The 11,012-nt window shown below is 45.1% G+C and overlaps 1 protein-coding gene across 2 annotated transcripts in view; it reads left to right on the top strand.

Moving 5' to 3' along the window:
• The first annotated feature begins 447 nt into the window (after positions 1 to 447).
• The window catches only part of BTLA (B and T lymphocyte associated), a 42,680-nt gene continuing 32,115 nt past the window's right edge, over positions 448 to 11,012 (top strand). The window contains exons 1-2 of one of the 2 annotated variants that reach the window (XM_004036056.5): positions 448 to 532; positions 7,555 to 7,754. In XM_004036056.5, coding sequence (XP_004036104.3) covers positions 7,667 to 7,754 — 88 coding nt within the window. In that variant the 5' untranslated portion in view covers positions 448 to 532; positions 7,555 to 7,666. Of the gene's footprint in view, positions 533 to 7,552; positions 7,755 to 11,012 lie in introns of those variants that run through there. The other variant, XM_063704026.1, reaches the window with a different exon arrangement.

The following is an 11,012-nucleotide window of genomic DNA, read 5'->3' as shown; positions in this document are numbered from 1 at the left end:
AACTCAAAACTATAAAGGATCAACTCAGCTTCAGACCTTCTTCTGCTTTGCTGAGGCCTTCGCTGAGACTGTATCACATCCTGATGTCTCCCTTTACCCTCTGCTGAATTCGGTTCTCTTTTCTGCCTCCACGCTTAATGATTCCCAGTGCACACCCTAATAAACTTCCTGCACACTAGTCTCTGCCTCAGATTCTGCTTCCCATTGAGCTTTATTTTCAAAAACTAGAAAGACCTTCCAAGGATCAGAGTCTGGGGCTATTGCGTGGGCAAATTAAGAAACTTCACCCACTGCTGCAGCAGGGCACCCTGGCTATTGACCAGTGGCTACCTATGTTTCTTGTATTCCCTTTTCTGAATAGGAACGTGTGTGTGTGTGTCTATGTATTATTTCCCTAACAACTGAAAATTAGTCATATTGACATTTTTTGCCCTTAGCTTAAAGTAGCTTTCTAATAGGGACCATTGATGCACCATGGCCTGGAAAACATCTTTGCAGAAACTTATGTGACTATCTTCTTCCATTTGTGCTGGTAAGACAATATACCTCCTCTCCCTCTCCCTCTCCCTCTCCCTCTCCCTCTCCCTCTCCCTCTCCCTCTCCCTCCTCTCCCTCTCCCTCCTCTCCCTCTCCCTCCTCTCCCTCTCCCTCCTCTCCCTCTCCCTCCTCTCCCTCTCCCTCCTGTCCCTCTCCCTCCTGTCCCTCTCCCTCCTGTCCCTGTCCCTCTCCCTCCTCTCCCTCTCCCTCCTCTCCCTCTCCCTCCTCTCCCTCTCCCTCTCCCCCTCCCCCTCCCCCTCCCTCTCCCTCTCCCTCTCCCTCTCTTTCCACGGTCTCCCTCTGATGCCGAGCCGAAGCTGGACGGTACTGCTGCCATCTCAGTTCACTGCAACCTCCCTGCCTGATTCTCCTGCCTCAGCCTGCCGAGTGCCTGCGATTGCAGGCGCGCGCCGCCACGCCTGACTGGTTTTCGTATTTTTTTGGTGGAGACGGGGTTTTGCTGTGTCGGCCGGGCTGGTTTCCAGCTCCTAACCGCGAGTGATCTGCCAGCGTTGGCCTCCCGAGGTGCCGGGATTGCAGACGGAGTCTCGTTAACTCAGTGCTCAATGGCGCCCAGGCTGGAGTGCAGTGGCGTGATCTCGGCTCGCTACAACCACCTCCCAGCCGCCTGCCTTGGCCTCCCAAAGTGTCGAGATTGCAGCCTCTGCCCGGCCGCCCCCCCCCCCGTCTGGGAAGCGAGGAGCGTCTCCGACTGGCCGCCCATCGTCTGGGATGTGAGGAGCCCCTCTGCCTGGCTGCCCAGTCTGGAAAGTGAGGAGCGTCTCTGCCCGGCCGCCATCCCATCTATGAAGTGAGGAGCGCCTCTTCCCGGCCGTCATCACATCTGGGAAGTGAGGAGCGTCTCTGCCCGGCGGCCCATCGTCTGAGATGTGGGGAGCACCTCTGCCCTGCCGCCCCGTCCGGGATGTGAGGAGCGTCTCTGCCCGGCCGCCCCGTCTGAGAAGTGAGGAGACCCTCTGCCTGGCAACCGCCACGTCTGAGAAGTGAGCAGCCCCTCCGCCCGGCAGCCGCCCCGTCTGAGAAGTGTGGAGCCCCTCCGCCCAGCAGCCACCCCGTCTGGGAAGTGAGGAGCGTCTCCGCCCGGCAGCCACCTCGTCCGGGAGGGAGGTGGGGGGGTCATCCCCCCGCCCGGCCAGCCGCCCCGTCTGGGAGGGAGGTGGGGGGATCAGCCCCCCGCCCAGCCAGCCGCCCTGTCCGGGAGGTGAGGGGCGCCTCTGCCGGGCCACCCCTACTGGGAAGTGAGGAGCCCCTCTGCCCGGCCAGCCGCCCCGTCCGGGAGGGAGGTGGGGGGGTTAGCCCCCCGCCTGGCCAGCCGCCCCGACCGGGAGGGAGGTGGGGGGGTTAGCCCCCCGCCTGGCCAGCCGCCCCGTCCGGGAGGTGAGGGGCGCCTCTGCCTGGCCGCCCCTACTGGGAAGTGAGGAGCCCCTCTGCCCGGCCAGCCAGCCGCCCAGTCCGGGAGGGAGGTGGGGGGGTCAGCCCACCGCCCAGCCAGCCGCCCCCTCCGGGAGGGAGGTGGGGGGGTCAGCCCCGCGTCCGGCCAGCCTCCCCGTCGGGGAAGTGAGGGGCGCCTCTGCCTGGCCGCCCCTACTGGGAAGTGAGGAGCCCCTCTGCCCGGCCAGCCAGCCGCCCAGTCCGGGAGGGAGGTGGGGGGGTCAGCCCCCGCCCGGCCAGCCGCCCCGTCTGGGAGGGAGGTGGGGGGGTCAGCCCTCCCGCCCGGCCAGCCGCCCCGTCCGGGAGGGAGGTGGGGGGGTCAGCCCCCTGCCTGGCCAGCCGCCCCGTCCGGGAGGGAGGTGGGGGGGTCAGCCCCCGCCCGGCCAGCCGCCCCGTCTGGGAGGGAGGTGGGGGGGTCAGCCCTCCCGCCCGGCCAGCCGCCCCGTCCGGGAGGGAGGTGGGGGGGTCAGCCCCCTGCCTGGCCAGCCGCCCCGTCCGGGAGGGAGGTGGGGGGCGTCAGCCCCCCGCCCGGCCAGCCACCCAGTCCGGGAGGTGAGGGGCGCCTCTGCCCGGCCGCCCCTACAGGGAAGTGAGGAGCCCCTCTGCCTGGCCACCACCCCGTCTGGGAGGTGTACCCAACAGCTCATTGAGAACGGGCCATGATGTCAATGGCGGTTTTGTGGAATAGAAAGGGGGGAAAGGTGGGGAAAGGATTGAGAAATCGGATGGTTGCCGTGTCTGTGTGTAGAAAGAGGTAGACATGGGAGACTTTTCATTTTGTTCTGTACTAAGAAAAATTCTTCTGCCTTGGGATCCTGTTGATCTGTGACCTTACCCCCAACCCTGTGCTCTCTGAAACATGTGCTGTATCCACTCAGGGTTGAATGGATTAAGGGTGGTGCAAGATGTGCTTTGTTAAACAGATGCTTGAAGGCAGCATGCTCGTTAAGAGTCATCACCACTCCCTAATCTCAAGTACCCAGGGACACAAACACTGCGGAAGGCCGCAGGGTCCTCTGCCTAGGAAAACCAGAGACCTGTGTTAACACATGTTTATCTGCTGACCTTCCCTCCACTATTGTCCTGTAACCCTGCCAAATCCCCCTCTGTGAGAAACACCCAAGAATGATCAATAAAAAAAAAAAAAGACAATATACCTTAAACAGTAATTTTTGTTTGTTGTTTGTTCCTTTGTTTTTAAAGACAGTGTCTTGCTCTGTCACCCAGACTAGAGAGCAGTGGCACAATCATAGCTCACTATAAAAGCTGAGTAATTTAGAAAGAAGAGAAATATATATCTCACAGTTCTGAAGAGTGGGAGGTCCAAGATCAAGATTCCAGCAGATACAGTATCTGGTGAGGGTTGCTCTCTGCTTCCAGAATGGTGCCTTCTTATTGCCTCCTGACAGCAAGGTGGAAGGGGGCAAAAAGGGATGAATGCTGTGTCCTCACATGGTAGAAGAGATGGAAGTGCAGGCAGCTCTCCGAAGCCTTTTTTAGAGATGGGGTCTTACTCCATTGCCCAGGCTGGAGTGCAGTGGTACGATCGTAACTCATTGCAGCCTTGAACTCCTGGGCTCAAATGATCCTCCTGCCTTAGCGTCCCAAGTAGCTGGAACTACAAGCACATACCACCATATCCAGCTAAGTTTTGAAGTTTCTTGTAGATACAGGGTTTTACTATGTTGCCCAGGTTAGTTTTGAACTTCTGGCCTTAAGCGATCTTCCTGACTTGGCCTCACAAAGTTTGGGATTACAGACGTGAGCCACAGCACCCAGCCTGAAGGCTCTTTCATATGGACATTAACTCCCTTCCTGAGGGCAGAGCCCTCATGACCTAATCACATTCCAAAAGCCCCTATCTCTTAATGCCATCATTTTAGGGGTTAAGTTCTAACATAGGAATTTCAAGGAGACACCCACACTCAAACCATAGCAGTTTTTATCAAAATGGGCTAAATATTATTCAATTGGAATTGATTACTGTTATATAAGAATTTGAACTATGAATACTCTATTCTTTCTTCATGTGGGGAGACCAATTGTCCTAAAAGTGAGGCTTCCTCACTTTATTATGTTTTATTATTACAAATAATACTTCACTCAACAATCAAACATTTCTTATGAAATTTTTTTAAACACTATCATGGAAATGTTGGGTGCATGTTACTTGATTTTTAGTTCATAAGACATGGAACTATGAGACGCTACATATAGACCTAAGGCCCCTTTGCGGATGTTTTTTAATTTGGACCATCTTTAAGCTACACCATTCCTCTCCTAATCAAAGCTTTATTACGGCATTTACTTTAGAGTCTTGATCTCTATGCAACAATGACTCCCATTAGCAAGTATTTTCAACTTGCTCCATTTTCAACTTGTTCCACCATCATTAAATTTTGGCTTATTAATATAGGGCTTCTTGGTTCCAGAATGATTATAGTAGCAATTTACTGATTACCCTGCATATATCACCTCAGTTAACCAACAAAACAGACAGGTATTGTTACTATGTTTTAAAGAACTGGAAAATGAAATGTGGAGCAGATTTGGTTCTCTGGAAGCAAACGTAGATAGATTAGGGATCAACAACTGTGAAAGGAAGGGATCAGAGGAAGAAACTGTGATGTAGGCCTAATATACCCTTGGCAACTCAGTTGGGAGCTCTGGATCAAGTATTGCCCATCAGCTTCCCATGTCAGCTCAAAATGGCCAGAAATCTGTACACTTTCCTTGCTCCATCATTGGATGCAAGCTGTCATGGGAAAGCATGACCTTGGTCAAGATGTGTCTCAACTGAGCAGACCTGGGAGAAGTTTATACAGTTGGACGTACTCTGCCTATTGCATTCCCCCCATCTAAGAGCAAACATATCCTTGAAGGGGGATCTGAGAAGTGCGTTTCTGTGTCTACTACAGACGCTAAGAACGTAGAAAATCTATGAAAGCTTCTATAGCTAATAACTGAAAAAGCTTTGATACCACATATGTGATTCAAAAGCTTATATCCCCTGCCAACTCATAATTGGTTTCTAAATATTCCTTCAAACTAGTATATCAAAATCACCTTTGGAGCTTTCTGAAAATGGGGATATCTGGCCTTCACCTTGTGAGATTCTGATTCAATGGAAATGGATAGGATTAAAAAATTCCACCAATTTTATAAAAAGTGTCCAGGTTGATTATAAAATACAGTAATGTATAGAAACTATTGCTTACAATAACATTAGTGAAAAAATGATATCAAATAGAAAAATGTCAAAGATTTTAAATGCTGGACTACTTTTACAGTAAAGCTATGGAATGTTTTTGGGGAAAGTTAAAAAGATCAGTACCAAGATTCATCTCTTTGGGGTTGTCTAACATCAGGGGCAAGACTTTTCCAGGATCCTGTGTCATGTTTTGTGATTGCTGGTTCTCTGATCACCTGGGGGAAAAATATTGCCGAAAGTATAGCTGCTTCATCATTTGTGAAAGCAACTGAGTCTGCAAGTGAACTGAAAAATTTGCCCTCCAAGTAGTTCCTGAGATGTTTGTAAAGAGAGTTTGAAGATACTAAATTCTATTTCCTTTTTGTCTTTCAACATAAAACTGATTAGACGTTCATGTTTTTAAAATTGTTTCAATATGTAATGCCATCGCTTTCAAGAATGTAGTAAACTCTTTAAATTTGCAAATATAAATGAAAATTGTAATTTTTGGATCAAACAATATACATAATTATGATGGGATTACAAAAGTTATAAGCTTAAGGCAAGATTGACTTGTTACTGAGCTAATTAATTTCTGAGTCTGGCTTCTTTCCATTTTTTTTTTTTTTTTAACTAGAACAAAGACAGGAGTGAGATTCAGAGGCAGGGTTTTATCTACAGTGGGACACTCAGGACTCTACCTGTGGAGGGATAAAGTGCTAGGCATGCTAATAAAAGCAAGAAATATATAAATCTTTTAAAAATACATTAGATGCTACATAAGATTTTTTCCGAATTTTGTCTAATTAGCATGGACTTTTTATATGAAAAATATTTAAAATAGTGACATAACAGTTTTAAGCTGAGATAAAGTTAATATGATCTCTCTCTGGTTTGGGCTTATGTAACCCATAAGCCATAAGGTTATGGCTTTTGACCTCTGGGCCATTTTAAAGGGACAATGAGCCTTGCTTCAGCTGCCTCAAGAAGCTTTTACTCACTGTGAACACAGGAAAAGGAAGGAGCTGTGAAAATACTGCATTAATATTTCCCAGGATGTTTATTTGATTAGTAACAGAAATTCTAAAAGGCTATGTGTACCCTCTCTGTACTATACTATATTATAAGACCAACACTAAAGGTGGTTGTGAGGAAGTCGTAATACTGATTGAACGAGTTCTTTAAAATCAACAATAGCAACTCATTCATCATTCATCTCCAACCCTAGCACATTGTCTATTTGACTCAATAAATACATGATAACTGTTTTTTAATTTTAATTTACCCTTGGCAACTCAATTGGGAGCTCTGAATTAAGTATTGCCCATCAGTTTCCCATGTCAGGTCAAAATGGCCAGCAATCTATACACTTTCCTTGCTCTTAAAACTTTCCTTGAACTTAAAACCATTGAAGTTTGGTCTTGGAATAAAATCATCAGTCTCTGAGGAAAAAACTTATATAATCGACTTCTGTCAATGATCACTAATGCCACAAATCTAGATCTCTCAATTGGAGTCTCAAATGGCAGGTGAATTTGATTAGCTCCTATGACTATAAGCTAAGCTAATTATTACAAGTGGATGTGGAGAAAACAGTCCTATGGTGGCCTGTGCTATCTGATCTTGAACTTTTCCATTTCTTCCTTTACTGTTTCTATTCTACTTCATCGAGACAACAACTGCATGAAGAATGTTTAAAATGGAAATTTCCTTTAATTGATATTCAAGATCTCCTTTAGATTAGAACTTTATTATCTAGAGAGAACATGTAGCCAATATCAATGATGATCTTGTTCCATTGATATGTATCCACAGATTAAAGACGGCTGCTCTTCCTTCTTCTGTTGAGGAAGTGCTTCCTGTCACTCATTTTCTCCATAACCTGAGATAAATCTTCACTGGTTTAATGACAATAAGCATCCTCATCTTACCGTGACATGTACAGGAAAAAAAAGAAACCTAAAATCTTTTACATAAAAGAAGTTTCATAATCACAAGCTATCACAAAGGGGAAAATGTATACTTACCATTGATAGTTTTACCATAAATTTCCTGACCGTAATTTGATTAAAATCTCAATTTAAAGACTGCAACAATATAGATTTCTTTAAAGTTTAATTGCTCATTTCACTGAACATTGAGTGCAGGAAAAACCTCAAGCTGGGGCAAAAACGTGGTAGAACGGAAGGAGAAGTTAAGGACTGAGCTGCTTTGCAGATCACAGTGTTTGAAAGTGAACAGCCAACCTGACAAGAAGCAAAAACCACAGAACAGAGTACCACATCGTCTTTCTGTTCACTTTGTTTCACAAAATCATCCAGGCTCTTCCTACTCTCCTCTCTTACCACCTCTCTCTTCTTTTTTTTTTTTTTCAGTTATTTCACAGATGCCACTGGGGTAGGTAAACTGACCCAACTCTGCAGCACTCAGAAGACGAAGCAAAGCCTTCTACTTGAGCAGTTTTTCCATCACTGATATGTGCAGGAAATGAAGACATTGCCTGCCATGCTTGGAACTGGGAAATTGTTTTGGGTCTTCTTCTTAATCCCATATCTGGACATCTGGAACATCCATGGTAAGGCACCTGCTTAGGTTATTTCTGGTTTTATTTCTCAGGGGGTCTTGGAGGCAACATTTTCCCTTGCTGAACTTAGTACGGTGTAACGTTTATACGAAGTGGGTAATCGTAGATGAAACCAAGCTGTTATTACATTTGCTTACCGAAGACATCGTAGAGCATAAACCAAATTAGAACATAGTATTCACCTGCCTAATCATAGGCATCGCATCAATAGCTTGGCTGACTTTCTTAAAAACATGTTGATGGTAGGAAAAGAGAACTGAGTAGATGTTATAAATAGTTAAGTACAAATCTATCACTACTTCTTGCAAAAATGCTCTGGCTGCCATACTGATAATGAATAGATAGCTTGTTCTTTCCAAACTGAGTGCAGTAGAGTGTTGCAGTGCTCAGTTGGGTAGGACAGTTGTTGGATAATCGGAATTATACATATCTCCATGGTTACCCTCAAATAATATTGCCTCTAAATAAAATCTCTATACTTGCTTCATTGGGATGTATGCCTTGAGAATACCGATTGAGAAAATGCTATAAAATATAGGAGCAGAACTTTTTGTCATTGCTTCTATTTTGTTGAAAGGGAATGGTTCCTACTTGGTTGTCAATTGAACACAGAAAATAAGTTGGATTCTGCAAAGATGATATTTAGCCACCCCTGCAAAGACTTTATACAGGCAAAAAAAAAAAAAAAAAAAGGCAATTTCTTTTTTATTGTAAAGTCGCTTCCTACCTTATATTGCATAGGAACCCACATATTATCAAGAGGAAAAGCCTATGAGTGGCTCATCAGAAGCTTCTGATTTTTCAGGTTTTTTTTTTTTTTTTTTTGAGACAGAGTTTTGCTCTCGTCACCCAGGCTGGAGTGCAATGGCGTGATCCCGCCTCACTGCAGCCTCTGCCTCCCGGGTTCAATCGATTCTTCTTCCTCCCGGGTTCAATTTATTCTTCTGCCTCAGCGTCCCTAGTAGCTGGGATTACAGGCATCTTCCACCACGCACAGCTAATTTTTGTATTTTTAGTAGAGATGTTGGATAACCCCAATTATCCAACATCTGTCCTACCCAACTGAGCACTGCAACACTCTACTGCACTCAGTTTGGGAAGAACGAGCTATCTATTCATCATCAGTGTAGCAGCCTGAGCATTTTCGCAAGAAGTAGTGATAGATGTGTACTTAACTATTTATAACATCTACTCAGTTCTCTTTTCTTGCCATCAACCTGTTTTTTAAGAAAGTCAGCCAAGCTATGGATGCAATGCATGTTGGGCAGGCTGGTCTGGAGCTCCTGACCTCAAGTGATCCACCTGCCTCAGCCTCCCAAAGTGCTGGGATTACAGGTATGAGCCACCATGCCCAGCGATTTTTCAGGTTTTAAATATTCTGTCTTATTATTCCCTACAAGCACACATTTATCAGTTTGGCTACTGCAATTTTAAATTAGAAAATCTGACCACTGAGGTTCTATGGAAAGTCTATCTATAATTTTAAACTGTGTAGTTTGGAATATGTCTCTATGATGCCAGGATGCCACACAACCAAGTGCAAAGTAAAAAAGTCCTTAGTTACTCAAACATCTTTATGTTTGTAAGTATCTAGTATTAAGTCAACTAGGTGCTTAGATGGTTGACTGAATTTTCCACCTTCCATCAGATGCCTACAGTCACATAGCTACAACTGGAGTCAAATATTATTAAATAGATTTCTTCCCCATTTGAAGGATACATAAACTACTCTCTATGAAATTAAGAACAATGAGTTTCAGTGCTAAACCACATTGATGGTGGGGTAAGACATTTATTTCTCCCAATGTGCAACCTAGCATTTGCAAAAGTGAACTTGGGTGTTAGAACTGGGTTAATTTACTGGCTCTGCCACTTACTGTATGGCGTTGATTAAGTCTCTTCTCTTCTCTTTAGTTTCCTCATTTGTACAATACAGGTAATAATTGTACCTAAATTATGGGGCTGCTGTGAAGACTGTAGATGCAATAATATGGGTAAAGTGCCTCGCATAGTAAGTGCACGTATTTAAAGCTCAGTAAATGTTAGTGGTATTTTTCCTAAATTATTTTCACCATGCAACCTCCATGTAATTAAATGAGAATTATGTTTTAACATTATTATTTAAAATAGTTGAGTTTTTAAAGTTAAAAATAAAATAAATAAGTACAATATATTTTGCAATGTATTTAGCCCAAAATATAGTGAATCAAATTATTCAGAAAATGAAATATGGCTGGGAGCCATGGCTCTAGCCTTTAGTCCCAGCACTTTGGGAAGCCAAGACGGGCAGATCACCTGAGGTCAGGAGTTTAAGACCAGACTGGTCAACATGGTGAAACCCCGTCTCTACTAAAAATATAAAAATTTGCTGGGTGTGTTGGGAGGTGCCTGTAGTCCCAGCTACTCGGGAGGCCGAGACAGGAGAATAGCTTGAACCCAGGAGGCAGAGGTTGCAGTGAGATGAGATCACATCACTGCACTCAAAAAAAAAAAGGGAAAGACTTGAGTGAAGTACTGGTCAGATATATACCAGTTGATATAATGGATTGCAGCAGCAGTTGCATTAAATTAAAGCTATAGGTTAAGAGAAGGAACATTTGGTGAAATTTGTTCTCCCAGGCAGTGCTGATGGCTCCATTTCTTAAAACCACATTAAATACCTTATATCTTGGGGATTTCCTGTGATTTACTTAATTGCTGAGTTCTTTACAGTAATACATTTTCAAAGTGTTTAAAGATAGCCTTTGAAGATTTTTCCCCCTACTTCAAAGCAATGTGAGATCCGTGTCCTTGTTCCTAGGAGTGAGGCTGCATATATAATAAGGCTGGAAAAAATGTAATGTTCTCTACAAACTTCCTGTTTAAGGTCCTTCTTTATTACAAAAGTATGCTTGCTTACTTTTTGTGTTTCTCTAAAAAATTAGAGAAACTTGCCCCTCAGTGTGTGGCATACAGTTTCTGTCCTGATAGAAGTAATAAAAATGTCAATACCTTCCCTTCATGGGCAGATCATGCTGGCAAGATCTAGACTGCAAGTGGAAGTGTCTCTGTCCATTGTCTGCCCTGTCATCCTGGACCATTTGTCTGAGGCTGCCCTAGACCCTAGTTCAGTTGAGGATCAACCAAGGATTCCACCTTTAGGCAGGCAGGAACACTGCAGTTAATGTCTGGGTATCACCAACACCATATATGATGCAGAATAAAGGCAGTTGGAACTGTTTGATTGATTACTGGTTATTGTGATTTTTA

Source organism: Gorilla gorilla, chromosome 2 (genome assembly GCF_029281585.2).
Source record: "Gorilla gorilla gorilla isolate KB3781 chromosome 2, NHGRI_mGorGor1-v2.1_pri, whole genome shotgun sequence".
Taxonomy (NCBI): Eukaryota; Metazoa; Chordata; class Mammalia; order Primates; family Hominidae; genus Gorilla; species Gorilla gorilla.
Note: the sequence above shows the minus strand (reverse complement) of the source record. Positions and strands in the feature narration are given on the sequence as shown.